Source organism: Balaenoptera musculus, chromosome 2, assembly GCF_009873245.2.
Source record: "Balaenoptera musculus isolate JJ_BM4_2016_0621 chromosome 2, mBalMus1.pri.v3, whole genome shotgun sequence".
Classification (NCBI taxonomy): Eukaryota; Metazoa; Chordata; class Mammalia; order Artiodactyla; family Balaenopteridae; genus Balaenoptera; species Balaenoptera musculus.
This window is the reverse complement of record NC_045786.1, coordinates 38,242,418-38,258,614: the sequence shown is the minus strand read 5'-3', so window position 1 is coordinate 38,258,614 and position 16,197 is coordinate 38,242,418. Positions and strand designations below refer to the sequence as shown.

The 16,197-nt window shown below is 37.9% G+C and overlaps 1 protein-coding gene across 1 annotated transcript in view; it reads left to right on the top strand.

Moving 5' to 3' along the window:
* TICRR (TOPBP1 interacting checkpoint and replication regulator) overlaps positions 1-16,197 on the top strand; it is a 45,300-nt gene that overhangs the window by 17,671 nt on the left and 11,432 nt on the right. The window contains exons 9-15 of the mRNA XM_036840258.1: positions 87-184; positions 1,237-1,330; positions 1,421-1,500; positions 1,673-1,909; positions 2,430-2,523; positions 4,139-4,196; positions 8,900-9,046. Of these exons, the coding sequence (XP_036696153.1) occupies positions 87-184; positions 1,237-1,330; positions 1,421-1,500; positions 1,673-1,909; positions 2,430-2,523; positions 4,139-4,196; positions 8,900-9,046 (808 nt within the window). The remainder of the gene's footprint in view (positions 1-86; positions 185-1,236; positions 1,331-1,420; positions 1,501-1,672; positions 1,910-2,429; positions 2,524-4,138; positions 4,197-8,899; positions 9,047-16,197) is intronic.

The following is a 16,197-nucleotide window of genomic DNA, read 5'->3' as shown; positions in this document are numbered from 1 at the left end:
CTTAGGGCATTAGTCAGCTGTGAAGAAATTAGAAATAATGATAAGCATTAATATTAATATTCTCCTATGTAATTTTGTATTTTCAGATGAACTGCCTACATCAAGTAAGAAACAACCTCTTGAAAACTAGCAAAAGTCTTCGACAGAATGTAGGAAAACTGGATAAAGAAGATAAAGTCAGAGAGTAATTAACTTCCTTTTTAATTTTTTTTTAAGATTTATTTATTATGATTTTAAAATTTTTTTTAATTTTTGGCTGCATCGGGTCTTAGTTGCGGCATGCGGGCTCTTCCTTGCGGTGCGTGGGCTTCCTTCTAGTTGTGGTGCGCGGGTTCCAGAGCACGTGGGCTCTCTAATTGAGGTGCACGAGCTCAGTAGCTGTGGCGTGTGGGCTTAGTTGCCCCGCGGCATGTGGGGTCTTAGTTCCCTGACCAGGGATTGAACCCGCGTCTCTTGCATTGTAAGGCGGATTCTTTTCCACTGGACCAACAGGGAAGTCCCTCTTTTTTTTTTAAACCATTACTCCAAAACAGAGCTCCCAAGATTTACTTGTATCAATTTAATATTTCATTTTTAAAAAATTCTTTTCCATTATGGTTTATTATAGGATATTGATTATAATTCCCTGTGCTACACACTAGGACCTTGTTTGTTTATCTTTTTTTAAAAATTTTTATTGGAGTATATAGTTGCTTTACAATGTCATTGTTTATCTATTTCATATATAATATAGTTTGTATCTGCTAGTCCCAAACTCCTAATTTATCCCTCCCCCACGCCCTTAGCCCTTTGGTAACCATAAGTTTGTTTTCTATGTTTGTGAGCCTGTTTCTGTTTCATAGGTAAGTTCATTTGTGTCATATTTCAGATTCCACATATAAGTGATGTATGTTTTTCTCTTTCTGACTTACTTCACTTAGTATGATAATCTCTAGGTCCATTCCTATTGCTGCAAATTGAATTATTTCATTTTTCTTTTTAATGGCTGAGTATATATCAGTTTAAAATAGATTGCCAATTGCTTGAAGAGGCTTTTGTAGCTGATTCTCTATAATGTTCTAATGTTCAGTTTGCAACACCTGTTTACCTAATAACCATATTGCTATTTAGAAAGCAATGGCTCTTCTTTTTGGTTGTTGTTTCTTATGTAAACAGATCTCTGCATAAGGAAGGAACTTTCATTTCAGTTAAGTGACACTCAAAGCAGATAAAACCAAGCTTTTTTTTTCTCTCAAGGTGCCAGCTCCAGGTATTTCTTCATTTGGAGATGTGTCGGCAGTGCCCTTCAGTATATGAACATATAGATGAAATGGAGCAAGTAGTGGAGGAGGCAAGTATACTGCTTAGTGCCACTGGGGATGTGCTGTAGATGCATTCAGCTTCCTGCAGAGGCCATGTGGTAATTTTCTAAAATCTTCAGGTGACAGATATGCTGCGCATGGTGTATTTAACTGAAGATTCGGCATACCTAGCAAAGTTTCTGGAAGAAATTTTGGAATTGTAAGTTTGATGACTACTAATTTAAATTTAAAATAATTTTACCAAGAACTTATATAGGTATTGTCTCAGAATTGTAGAATTGTAAGGACTATTTCTCATGCTGGGTGAGGAAAGGACTAGAGAGGGTGGAATGGTGACTGACTGTTCCATATTTAATCAATCTATTCCACAGGTATATTGATTCAATCCCAAAGATACTTGGAAATCTTTACGACAGCCTAGGATTTCTGATTCCTCAGAAGCTGGCTCGTGTCCTTCCTACAGATTTTTTCGGTGATGACTCCATGACGCAAGAGAGCAAATCACCCCTTTCTGTGCCTCTTATGTCAAATGCTCATAGGTCAGTGTCGGGTGGCACTGAATCTGACCAACTGGAGGAGCTTCGTACCAGATCAGCTAAGAAGAGAAGGTAGGAGCTCAAGGAATTAAAGGAATTACTTGCACTGTTATAGTTCTGGTATAGGGTATGTTTAAGCCATAGTCCAGTTGTCTTTGTCTATAATTTATTGAATTAGTAGTTGCCCTTATGTCTGAATCACAGAAGCCAATTATTAGAGTTCTTAACAAGGAGCATCTGACACTCTTTATATTATCTGGGGAACATATAGTCTTGTATTGTGTAGTCACAGACCCCTCTTGACTCTCCACATGGGATCTCCAAGAACTAGGAGCCTTCCATGAGATAAGCTTAGGGTTTCAGCTTACTTTGTATATTTTCCATGATGCTCTTCGTTGTTCATAACTAGTTAAATTTATAGTTGTTACTTTTAGAAATTCTGGGATTGACTTGTTTTACTGTAAGTTCAGGCCAACCTCAAAATAACTGACTTTTATTTAAGTGTTTTATTTTAAACTTTAGTTCCATTCTCATCTAACTAGCTGTAACCTGTATTCAGTGTATATTGACTGTTTCTTTCTATTTTTAAAAGGAAAAATGCAATAAGACATAAAAGCATTGCAGAGGTTTCACAAAATCTGCGACAAATTGAAATTCCCAAGGTATCCAAGAGAACTACGAAAAATGTAAGTCATTTCCAGGAGATAGAAAGTGGTGTCACTTTGGGCATGAGTTCATACAGTAAATAAGAATGAAACACATGGTGTCTTTACTTTTAAGAAATGAGCATTGGAGGATACAGAAATAAAATTAGGTATTTTTATGAATGTGTCTACAACTGTAATCTAAGGAATAAAGAAATATAAGTTTATTAAAGATTAATCATTTTTCCCAGAAGTGTGACAGAGGTAATATTAAGGGGAAAAAAAATAGTAAAAGTTAGGAATGAATAAGTTAATTCAAAGTCTTTAATGTAGTTAAGAAAACTCATGAAATAATAACATAAGCAAAAGAAGCCATTGAAAAATAATGTACAATCATAATAGGACTTTGTGTACCAGAAAGTACTTTTCAGTAAGTATTTTTTACGTCAATAGCAAGTTACAAAAGCAAACAAAAAAACTCATGAAGCCAGGTGGTAATTATTTTTCTGTGGCAGTAGATGTTAGGACTTATTGGTTGCAGAAAAAGAAATCCAGCTGGAGTCTATTTACTAAGTAGAATTAATGTCTTACTAAGAGAAGGAGAGAGACAAAAAAATGCATTGAAACTTTGAACTGCATGAATTATGAGAAGAGTTAAAATTCTAGGAGAACTAGCTTTAGAAGCATTAATCATTACAATAGTGGTTTGTTTCTAGAGATTTATAGCTGTGCTTTAGTACTGGAGGTGGGGTTTCTTTTGAAGAGTTAGTGGTGTTCATTTTCTTAGTATACCTTAATACGTATGAGTGAATAAGATGCAAATTTTAGATATCTTGGAGATTTTGTTCAGAGAGTATGAAGTCTAAAAGGTATCAGACCACCTCTCTCACTAGATTTTACACGATTAGCAGTCCTTTCTAGCACTCCTTTTGGAAAACTTTTGTTTCAGATTGGCCTAGAAAGTTAACTTCTTTAAGACCAGATTTACTGAGATCAGGATTTGATTTTGGTTAAAAAAGAATATCATTTGTTAAGTTTCCGCTATTTGGCTGTTTATTCTTTAATGATTACAGTGGCATAATTGAAAAAACAGCAACAAAATCTTTAAAAACAATTCTCTTGTTTAGATGCCATTTGAGTTTAGGCACTTGAATCCTCTACTATAATAGCAAATAAATAGCAGGTGGGTATTATTTTTTTCTGCCGCGCCACACGGCATGTGGGATCTTAGTTCCCTGACCAGGGATTGAACCAGCACTCCCTGCAATGGAAGCGCGGAGTCTTAGCCACTGGACCACCAGGGAAGTCCCCAAATAGCAGTTTTATACAGAGACGTTCCTAAGAGTATAGCCATCCTCTAATATTATGGGGTTTCCCTGATGATTTAGTTATAAAAGATATACAGAAACATCGTTTAAAAATTGAAATTATATAAAGTTAAATGTTAGTGCCTCTTCACCATCCATTCCTCAGAAGTAATCGCTGATGACAGTTTGTTGTGTATATTTCCAGGCCCTATTTTTGTGCATTTTACAACTATTTCTGTTACAGATTCCTACAAGTGGAATTGCAAGGATCAAAGGGTTTCTTGTGGAATTTTTATTCTTTTAAATGAATTCCTATTCAAATTTTCTTATTGAATTTTCTCATCTTTCAGGAGAATTCTCACCCTACTCTTCAGCAGCCTCCACTCCCAGTGAAAGACACGGTACAAGGTATACTTTGTTTCCTTGTTGTACTCAGTGACAGTTTTATTTTGATTACATATATTTAAGCAGTTGCATATAGTTAAAAATTATAGTTCTGTGTAATTGTTGGTTTATGAAATATGTCCATATACTGTGTGCTAGAGGAGTAGGATGTTCACATGGTCTCAAAATACTGCATTTTGTAAAATAACTGGTCTAAAATTTTTTTTTTAATTTATTTATTTTTTGTTTGTTTGTTTTTTGCTGCATTGGGTCTTCATTGCTGTGCGTGGGCTTTCTCTAGTTGTGGCAAGCGGGGGCTACTCTTCGTTGCGGTGCGCGGGCTTCTCATGGCGGTAGCTTTTCTTGTTGCAGAGCACGGGCTCTAGGCACGCAGGCTCGGTAGTTGTGGCACACGGGCTTAGTTGCTCCGTGGCATGTGAGATCTTCCCAGACCAGGGCTCGAACCCGTGTCCCCTGCATTGGCAGGTGGATTCTTAACCACTGTGCCACCAGGGAAGCCCTAAAATATTTTTTTAATGCCATTAACATGAAAGCTGAAAAAGAAAAGAGGCAGTGGAGCTGGTTTAGATAAAAGGAATTTAAGTGTGACATAAGTGCACTACATGATCCCTGCTTGGGTCTTAAATTTAGGGTAAAAAGCTATAATGGGATTATTGAGACGATGAGAGAAATTCGAGGATGGATTAGATATATGCCCTTGTTCTTTGGAGATACATGCTGAAATACAGGAAACTGAAGAGTTGTGATGTCTGCAAGTCACTCTCCAGCGTTCTGGGGTGGGCAGTTGTACAAACGTAGAGAGAGAGACGGAGGGAGAAAACAAATGTTGACAGTTGGTGAATTTTAGTGAAAATTCTATGTGTGTTTTTTTGGTTTTGGTTTTTTTTAATATTTATTTATTTGGTTGCGCTGGGTCTTAGTTGCGGTTCGCTAGCTTCTTAGTTGTGGCATGCAAACTCTTAGTCGCAACATGCATGTGGGATCTAGTTCCTTGACGAGGGATCAAACCCGGGCCCCCTGCATTGGGAGCGTGGAGTCTTATCCACTGCGCCACCGTGGAAGTCACCATGATTCTACGTTGAAATTTTCTATAGATATTAAACTTCTCCAAAACTCGGGAAAAATGGAAAATAAAAGATCAAATTTGGCTGTCAGGCCGTAAATCAGTTTCATAGACAGCCTAAGGCAGGTAACAGAGGCTTTTATAATGGAGATAGAGAAACATTTTTTTGAAACTTGGTGTGCATTATTGGTGTCCTTAATGTTTATGTCATTGATGGGTAAAAAAGGCTTCTCCCAGTTTGTGGATCCTGGTTTATTTGGTTTTTATTTAAGTGACTTGCTCTTAGAATTTTTTTACTCTTGGTGAATTTTTTTCTTTTTTTAATAAATTTATTTGTTTATTTTTATTTTTGCCTGTGTTGGGTCTTCGTTGTGGTGCGCAGGCCTCTCACCGCGGCGGCCCCTCCCGCTGCAGAGCACGGGCTCCAGGCACGCGGGCTCAGCAGTTGCGGCCCACGGGCTCCAGAGCACAGGCTCAGCAGCTGTGGCACACGGGCCTAGCCGCTCCGCGGCATGCGGGATTCCCCCAGACCAGGGCTCAAACCCGCGTTCCCTGCACTGGCAGGCGGATTCCCAACCACCGCACCACCAGGGAAGTCCCAGTGAATTTTTGAGTAGCCTCCACCAGGCCATCTTGCTTAAGATTAAAATGCTAGCCTGCTAGCTTTGTCAAGTATTTCCTGACTCTTCAGCTATTTTTCCTAACTTGGAGTCTAGATGGTTACAACTCTCATGCTTTGGAGTTAGGAAGAGGATTTAAAATATAGTAGTTCCCCCCTTATCCACAGGGGTTATGTTCCAATACCCTAAGATACCTGAAACTTCAGATAGTACCGAACCCTATACTATGTTTTTTCCTATACATACATACCTATGATAAAGTTTAATTTATAAATTAGGCATGGTAAGAATTAATAATACCATAATAAAATAGAACAATTATAACAATACGCTATAATAAAAGTTACATGAATGTGGTCTCTCTCAAAATATCTTGTTGTACAAATTTAATGCCTTTTCCATCTTAACTAAGCACTTTCATGCATTGTAGCCATAATTTTTGCAGTTTGAGTTGTGACAGCAAAACTAGCATGAATTTTTCCTTCACAGTTTCACAGATAGACAATTCACTCTTACCATAGACTGTAGCAACCTTAGCATACGATTTTCTTTTTCCCTTAAGTTGAGAAACTTTATATTTATAGGAAGCACTTTATGACTTCTTTTCAGCATATCCAAGTTGCCAGCATCACTACTTTTGTGCTTTGGGGCACAAGAAGTATTTAAGTAAAATAAGGGTTACTTGAATATAGCACTGCTATACTGCTACAGTCGATCTGATAACCCAGCTGGCTACTAAGTGCCTAACGGGTGGGATATGCTGGACAAAGGAATGATTCATGTTTTGGGTGGGACAGAGCAGCATGGCATGAGATTTTATCACACTACTCAGAAAGACACACATCTTTAAAACTTATGACTTATGTATTTCTGGGATTTTTCATTTGATATATTTTCGGATTGCAGTTGACTGCAGGTAACTGAAAATGTGGAAAGTGAAACTGCGGATAGGGAGGGACTACTGTATCCCAGCAAATTAGTAAAATACTCAAAAGAAGAAAAATGAAATCTCTGGGGTTGAAAAGAACAGTTTCTCTGCTTGACGCTGAATACAAAGCAGCAAAAAGTTCCAATGTGAGAAAAATATCGTAACACTGGGATATATTAAAAGGACTATGATTTACATTATCCAACCTCTTACTTAAGGATTATGTCCATTTTACAGTGAATAAAACTTCTAATTTAAGTGATGTGGGCCTTCCTTGTATTCCTGAAAGGTTGGGTTTAAATTAAATTTATAAATGTAAGTAGTTTTTTTTTTAATTTTTTTAATTTTTTTTTTCTGAAACATTTATATTAACATATTTCCATACAAATAACCCAATGAAAGTTTAGTATTAGTTGTTTGTTTGTTTGTTTTTTTATACTGCAGGTTCTTATTAGTCATCAATTTTATACACATCAGTGTATACATGTCAATCCCAATCGCCCAATTCAGCACACCACCATCCCCACCCCACCGCAGTTTTCCCCCCTTGGTGTCCATATGTCTGTTCTCTACATCTGTGTCTCAACTTCTGCCCTTTAAGCCGGCTCATCTGTACCATTTTTCTAGGTTCCACATACATGCGTTAATATACGATATTTCTTTTTCTCTTTCTGACTTACTTCACTCTGTATGACAGTCTCTAGATCCATCCACGTCTCAACAAATGACTCAATTTCGTTCCTTTTTATGGCTGAGTAATATTCCTTTGTATATATGTACCACAACTTCTTTATCCATTCGTCTGTTGATGGGCATTTAGGTTGCTTCCATGACCTGGCTATTGTAAATTAGTGCTGCAATGAACATTCGGGTGCATGTGTCTTTTTGAATTATGGTTTTCTCTGGGTAGATGCCCAGTAGTGGGATTGCTGGGTCATATGGTAATTCTATTTTTAGTTTTTTAAGGAACCTCCATATTGTTCTCCATAGTGACTGTATCAATTTACATTCCCACCAACAGTGCAAGAGGGTTCCCTTTTCTCCACACCCTCTCCAGCATTTGTTGTTTGTAGATTTTCTGATGATGCTCATTCTAACTGGTGTGAGGTGATACCTCGTAGTTTTGATTTGCATTTCTCTAATAATTAGTGATGTTGAGCATCTTTTCATGTGCTTCGTGGCCGTCTGTATGTCTTCTTTGGAGAAGTGTCTATTTAGGTCTTCTGCCCATTTTTGGATTGGGGTGTTTGTTTCTTTAATATTGAGCTGAATGAGCTGTTTATATATTTTGGAGATTAATCCTTTGTCTGTTGATTCGTTTGCAAATATTTTCTCCCATTCTGAGGGTTGTCTTTTCGTCTTGTTTAATATTTATTTATTTATTTGGTTGCACCAGGTCTTATTTGCAGCACATGGGCTCCTTTAGTTGTGGCAGGTGGGCTCCTTAGTTGCGGCATGCACGTGGGATCTAGTTCCCTGCCCAGGGATCAAACCCAGGCCCCCTGCGTTGGGACCGTGGAGTCTTAACCACTGTGCCACCAGGGAAGTCCTGTAAATAGTTTTTGTTTTTTTTTTTTTTAATTTTCTGTACCTCTTAGGGTTGTGTTTTTTTTTTTTTTTTTTTTAAATATTTATTTACTTTTGGCTGTGTTGGGTCTTCGCTTCCGCGGGAGGGCTTTCCCCAGCTGCGGCAAGCGGGGTCCACTCTTCATCGCGGTGCACGGGCCTCTCACCATCGCGGCCTCTCCTGCTGCGGAGCACAGGCTCCAGACGCGCAGGCTCAGCAACCGTGGCTCACGGGCCCAGCCGCTCCGCGGCATGCGGGATCCTCCCAGACCAGGGCTCGAACCCATGTCCCCTGCATTGGCAGGCAGAATCCCAACCACTGCACCACCAGGGAAGCCCCCTGTAAATAGTTTTGATATACCATGTGAGTGTACTATTTAAGGAAATCCTATTAGTAAATGTGAATATAGCAGTCAGCCCGTAAAATAGTTTCCTCAAGCAGATTCTCTGTTTTGGATATCTTTCTTTTCCCACATGTGGCTTTTATTAATGATAATATTTGACTTTCTTTTTTTCTTAATGCTTTCAGAAGTGACCAAAGTTCGAAGAAATCTCTTCAACCAGAAAATGATTTCTCCTTCAAAGAGATCTGTAAAGCGGGGGTTGCCTAGAAGCCATTCTGTGTCAGCTGTGGAAGGTCTAGAGTATAAACTTGACGACTTCAAGAGGACCAAAGGTACTACATTTTAGGGTAACCAAGAGAAGGGGATTCTTGGACCCAAACCGGTCTCCAGACTCTTTGTTGCAAAAGCTCATTAATCTCATGTTTTCCTCTCCTCTTTGGTTACCATCAGTTAATTTTCCACTTGGGGTCTCTCCCTCCAAGTTTAGATGAAGAATTAATTCTGGTCTTTCTCATTCCTCCCTTTCTAGTTACCCCTACAGACAACAGACAAACATCTATTTTATAAAACCAATTAAACAAAAACGAAAGATAGTGACTAGCAATTTTCTAGTCTTTTGGTGTGTTGGTTTGTTTTTTGCTTTTTTTTATAATTGAGACCATTCATGTATCATAAAATCAACTTTTAGTGGTTTTCAGTATATTCACAGAGTTGTGCAACCATCATGACACATTCCAGAACATTTTCATCACTCCAGAAAGAAGCCCTGTACCTACCCATTAGTAGTCACTCTCCATTTCTCCCAGTCTTCCCAGCTGTAGGCAACCACCAGTCTACTTTCTGTTTTTATAGGTTTCTTATGGATATTTCTTTTTTTTTTTTTTTTTTTTTTAAAGCAGGAATGCCTTTTTTATTTGTTTGTTTATTTATTTATTTTATTTATGGCTGTGTTGGGTCTTCGTTTCTCTGCGAGGGCTTTCTCTAGTTGTGGCAAGTGGGGGCCACTCTTCATCGCGGTGCGCGGGCCTCTCACTATTGCGGCCTCTCTTTTTGCGGAGCACAGGCTCCAGATGCGCAAGCTCAGTAATTGTGGCTCACGGGCCCAGTTGCTCTGCGGCATGTGGGATCTTCCCAGACCAGGACTCGAACCCGTGTCCCCTGCATTGGCAGGCGGATTCTCAACCACTGCACCACCAGGGAAGCCCCTGGATATTTCTTTTAAGAGGAATCATATTATGTGGTCTTTGTAACTGGCTTTTTTTACTTTAGCATAATGTTTTCAAGGTTTATACATGGTGTAGTACGTCTCAGTACTTCATTTCTTTTTATTGACAATAATATACCATTGTATGGACAAACTACATTTTACTTATCCGTTCATCAATTGGTGGACATTTAAGTTGTTTCTGCTTTTGGCTATTGTGAGTGATGCTGCTGTAAACATTCATATATAAGATTGTGTGTAGACACATTTTTAATTCTCAGGCATATGCCTAGAAATGAAATTGCTGGGTCATATGGTAACTCTATGTTTGACATTTTAAGCAGTTACCAAACTGTTTTCCAAAGTGGCTATACCATTTTATATTCCCACTAACAGTGTATGAGGGTTCTAATTTCTCCACATCCTTGCCACCACCTTCCATTGTCCCTCTTTGATTCTGCTCATCCTAGTGGGTGTAAAGTGGTGTGTCATTGTGGTTATGAGTTGCATTTCCTTGATAACCAGTGTTGTTGAGCTTCTTTTCATGTGCTTGCTGGCCATTTGTATATCTTCTTTGGAGAAATCTTTGCCCATTTTTAAATTAGGTTGTTTGTCTTTTTACTATTGAGTTGTAAGAGTTCTTTATATATTCTAGATACCAGTCCCTTATCAGATATACAATTTGCAAATATTTTTTCCCTAACCTGTTAGGTTTTCTTTTCACTTTCTTGATAGTGTTCTTTGATACAAAAAATATTTTTAATTTTGATGAGATCCATTTTTTAAAATTTATTTATTTATTTATTTATTTATTTATTTATTTATTTATTTATGGCTGCATTGGGTCTTCGTTGTGGTGCGCGGGATCTTTAGTTGCGGCATGCAAACTCTTAGTTGCAGCATCTGGGATCTAGTTCCCTGACCAGGGTTCAAACCCAGGCCCCCTGCATTGGGAGCATGGAGTCTTAGCCACTGGACCACCAGGGAAGTCCCAATTTTTTTTTTTTTAAATAAATTTATTTATTTATTTATTTATTTATTTATGGCTGCATTGGGTCTTCGTTGCTGCATGCGAGCTTTCTCTAGTTGCGGCGAGCAGGGGCTACTCTTCATTGCGGTGCATGGGCTTCTCATTGTGGTGGCTTCTCTTGTTGCGGAGCATGGGCTCTAGGCACACAGGCTTCAGTAGTTGTGGCATGTGGGCTCAGTAGTTGTGGCTTGCGGGGTCTAGAGCGCAGGCTCAGCAGTTGTGGCACACGGGCTTAGTTGCTCCGCGGCATGTGGGATCTTCCTAGACCAGGGCTCGAACCTGTGTCCCCTGCATTGACAGGCAGATTCTTAACCACTGCACCACCAGGGAAGTCCCCCCCAATTCTTTTTAAATGTTAGGTAGAATTCAGCAGTGAAGCCATCTAGTCCTGGGTATTTTTTGGAAGTTTTTTGATAACAATTTCATTTTTTTACTTGTTATAGGTTTATTCAGATTTTCTATTGCTTAGTCTGTTTTCAGTAGTTTGTGTCTTTCTAGAAATTTGTCCATTTCATCTAGGTTTTCTAATTTGCTGCTATACAGTTGTTTGTAGTATTACCTAATAGTCCTTTTTTATTTCTGTAAGGTTGGTAGTTTTATTCTCTCTTTCATAGTTGTTTGAGTGTTCTGTATTTTTTCTTGGTCAATCTATTTAAAGGTTTGTTAACTTAAAGATCTTTTCAAAGAACCAACTTTTGGTTTCATTGATTTTTCTATTGTTTTTCTATTCTTGATTTCGTTTACTTCCTGTGTAATCTTTATTTTTTCCTTCCCTCTACTTGCTTTGGTGTTAGTTTGATCTTTTTCAGTTTTTTAAGATTAAGGTTTTGTTATTGATTTTTAAAAATACATGCTTTTTTTTTTACATCACTCATTGAACAGTTTATCACCACTGTTCTTTTTTTTTAATTTTTATTTTATATTGGAGTATAGTTGATTTACAATGTTGTGTTAGTTTCAGGTGTACAGCAAAGTGATTCAGTTACACATTATCATATATCCATTCTTTTTCAGACTCTTTTCCCATATAGGTTATTATAGAATATGGAATAGAGTTCCTTGTGCTCTACAGTAGAAGCTTGTTGATTATCTGTTTTATATATAGTAGTGTGTATATGTTAATTCCCAATTCCTAATTACCCCCACCTTTCCCCTTTGGTAACCATAAGTTTGTTTTCAAAGCCTGTGAGTCTGTGTCTGTTTTGTAAATGAGTTCATTTGATCATTTTTTTAGATTCCACATATAAGTTATATCATATTTGTCTTTTTCTGACTTACTTCACTTAGTATGATAATCTCTAGGTCCATCCATGTTGCTGCAAATTGCATTATTTCGTTCTTTTTTGTGGCTAATATTCCATTGTATATATGTACCATGTCTTCTTTATCCTTTCCTCTGCCGATGAACATTTAGGTTGTTTCCATGTCTTGTCTATTGTAAATAGTGCTGCAGTGAACATTCGGGTGCATGTATCTTTTCGAATTATGGCTTTCTCCAGATACATATGCCCCGGAGTGGGATTGCTGGATCATATGGTAGTTCTATTTTTAGTTTTTAAAGGAACCTCCATACTGTTCCCCATAGTGGTTTATGTACCAATGTAAATGTACCAGTTTACATTCCCAACAACAGTGTAGGAGGGTTCCAGGCTTCTTTGTTGTTTTATTTGTTTTTGTTTTTGACCACGCTGCATGGCTTGTGGGATCTTAGTTCCCTGGCTAGGGATCGAGCCCATGCCCCCTGCAATGGAAGCACGGAGTCCTTACCACTGGACTGCCAGGGAATTCCCCAGACTTCTTTTTTAATACAGCTTTTTACAGGTACAAATTCCCCTCTAAGCGCTGCTTTAGCTTCATCCTGTAAGTTTTGGTATGTTGTGTTTTCAATTTCATCATCTCAAAATATTTTCTAATTTCCCTTGTGATTTTTTTTCTTTGGTCCTTTGGCTATTTAGGAGGGTGTAAATTTTCACATATTTGTTAATTTCACAAATTTCTGTTTATTAATTTCTAATTTCATACCATTGTAGTTGAAGAACGTACTTTGTACGATTTTGGTCTTTTTAAATTTTTTGAGACTTGTTTTATGGCCTAACATTTGGCCTGTTCTGGCGAATGTTCTGTGTGTACTTGAGAAGAATGTGTGTTCTGCTCTTGGGTAGAATGCCTATAGATGTCTGTTATGCCTAGTTGGTTTATGGTGTTCAAGTCTTCTGTTTTCTTGTTGATCATCTGTATAGATGCTCTATCATTGAAATCAGGGTATTAAAGTCTCCAAGTATTATTGTTGACTTATCTATTTTTTTCTTCCTTCAATTCTGTCAGTTTCATGCTTCATAGAGTTTGGGGCCCTGTTGTTAGTTGTGTGTATATGTTTATAACTGTATCACTTAATGGATTGAATTTTTTAAATCAACATGATGAACTTTGTCTTTTGAACCTTTTTTGACTTAAAATCTATTTTGACAATAATATAGCCATGCGAGCTCTCTTTTGCATACAATATCTTTTTCTGTCCTTTTACTTTCAACCTCTTTGTATCTAAAGTGAGCTTATAGACAGAATATAGTTGGATCATATTTTTAAAAATCCATTCTGCCAATTTCTGCCTTTTCTTTTTTTTTTAAACATTTATTTATTTATTTTATTTGGTTGAGCTGGGTCTTAGTTGCAGCTCACCAGCTCCTTAGTTGTGGCATGCGGGCTCCTTAGTTATGGCATGCATGTGGGATCTAGTTCCCTGACTAAGGATCGAACCTGGGCCCCCTGCATTGGGAGCATGGAGTCTTAACAACTGCACCACCAGGGAAGTCCCCAATTTCTGCCTTTTAATTGAAGCACTTGATCCATTTACATTTAATGTAGTTACTGATAAGGAAGGACTTCTGCCATTTTCTACTTATTTTTTTATATATCTTATACCTCTTTTGTTCTTTCATTTCTCTGTTACTGCCATTTTTGTAGCTGATTTTTTTTTTTTTGTAGTGTACCGTTTCGATTCCCTTCATCTTTTTTTCTGTATATTTTCTAATTATTTTCTTAGTGTTTACTTTGGAGATTACAATTAACACCTTAAATTTAAACCTGTTGAATAATACGACTTAGTTTCAATAGTATACACTCTGTTCCTATATATTTCCATCATATTTATCAAATTTACAACCATTATTTCTCCCGACTTTTTTCTGCCCTTTTCTCTCTTCTCCTTTTTCTTCTAGGACTCCCGGTGTCTGTATATTGTTATGCTTGATGGTGTCCCACAGTTCCCTTAAGCAGGCTTTGTTCATTTTTCTTCATCCTTTTTTCTTTCTGCTCAGATTGGATAATTTTGATTGTTTTATCTTCAAGTTTATTGATTCTTCTGCCTGCTCAAATCTGAGGTTGAACCCCTCTAGTGAACTTTCATTTCAGTTATTGTACTTTTCAGCTCAAAAATTTCTGTTTGGTTCCTTTTTATAATTTCTGTCACTTTATTGGTATTCTCATTTTATTTATCCATTGTTTTCCTTATTTCTTTTAATTCTTTGTTCTTTTTTTCCTTGAGCTCATTGAGCATGTTTAGAATATTTGATTTAACATATTTGACCAGTGATTCCAATGTCTGGGATTTCTCAAGGGTGGTTTCTGTCAAATTCTTTTTTCCTGGACACACTTTGCTGTTTCTTTGTATGCTTTGTAATTCTTTTTTGAGAATTAGATATTCTGAATATTACAGTTGGTTAACTCCGGAGATCAAATTCTCCCACTCCTGAGGAATTGCTGATCTTTGCTTATTGAGGGCCTGTCCATTTGTGCCTTTTCCAAACTATTTTTTACAAAGCGTGTATTCCTTCTTGTGTGGTTACTGAAGTTTCTGTTCTGTTATCTCTGTGGTTAGCCAGTGACCTGACAAAGATTTCCTTAAGTGTCTGGCTCCAAAAAGGGAAAAACAAAAAGGTGTTCCTGTCCCTCTAAATCTTCTGTTAGATTCAGTGGGGGAAAGCTGCTGCAGCCTGAGAGAGCAGAAACCAAGGCGAATGTCTGCAGCAGCCCCACGGGACTCCACTCTCCAAAGCACACTGACTGAACTGTATAACCCCAAATTTGGAAGACAGGGTCCCCACTGTCTGCCCTACCACCAGCCAGCTGCTCCTAGAATGTGGGCCGCTGTCCCCACAGCTGCAGCAGGACTGAGGAAAGGAGGCTGGTAGCTGGTTCGTGCACGTCATTTCCTTACTAAATATCAGCCTCTCCCTTCATCAGGCACTTCCCTGGTTGTCGTAAGTGCCAGTCAGGTTCTAGAGTTCCAAAATAGTTTACTCTGATCATTTTTTTTCCTAGTTTACTAGTTGTTTTGGGGGAGGGACCAAACCCTAGAGCTTCCTACTTCACTGTTTCATGTGATGTCACTTTCCCTGGGGGTTACAATTAAGTATCTTAATTTATCTAGTTGAGGTTAATACCAACTTAATTTCAGGAGTATACAAAAACTTTGCTCCTGTATAACTCTGTTTTCTATCCCCTTCTTTGGGCTATATTGTCATACAGATTACATGTTTATACATTGTATGCCCATCAGCACATTTGTAATCATTGCTTTATCTTTTAACTCAAAGGAGAAAAGAATTACAAACAAAAATACTTTTATTCTGTCCTTTGCATTTACTTGTACAGTTGCCTTTACCAGTGCTCTTTAATTCTTCACGTGGATTCATGTTGCTCTATAGTGCCCTTTCCTTTCAGCCTGAAAGACTCCCTGTAGTACTGACATTACTTTTAGGGCTGGTCTGCTAGTGTCAGATTCTCTCAGTGTTGTTTTTGGGGTGTTTCTTTGCGGGTGGAGAGGATGTGCTGATTTCTCCTTCATGTTTGAGTAACAGTTTTAGAGGATATAGAATCCTTGAGTCTTTTTCTTTCAGCACTTTGCCTTTCATCACAGTGCCTTTTTGTTATCCTATGTTTCTGATGAGAAATCAGCTGTTAATCTTATTGAGGGTTCCTTGTACATGATGGATCACTGCTTTCTTGATTCTTTCAAGATTCTCTCTTCCCCTTTGGCTTCTAACAGTTTGATTATGATTTGTCTGGTGTGGATCTCTTTGACTTTATCATACTTAGGTTTGTTGAGCTTCTTGGCTACGTAATGTCTGTCATCAAACATCGGAAGTTTTCAGCCAGTATTTCTTCAAATAGTTTTTCTGCCTCTTTCTCTCCTCTTCCTCCAGGACTCCCACTGTGTCTATGTTATTATGCTTGCTTGTATCGTACGG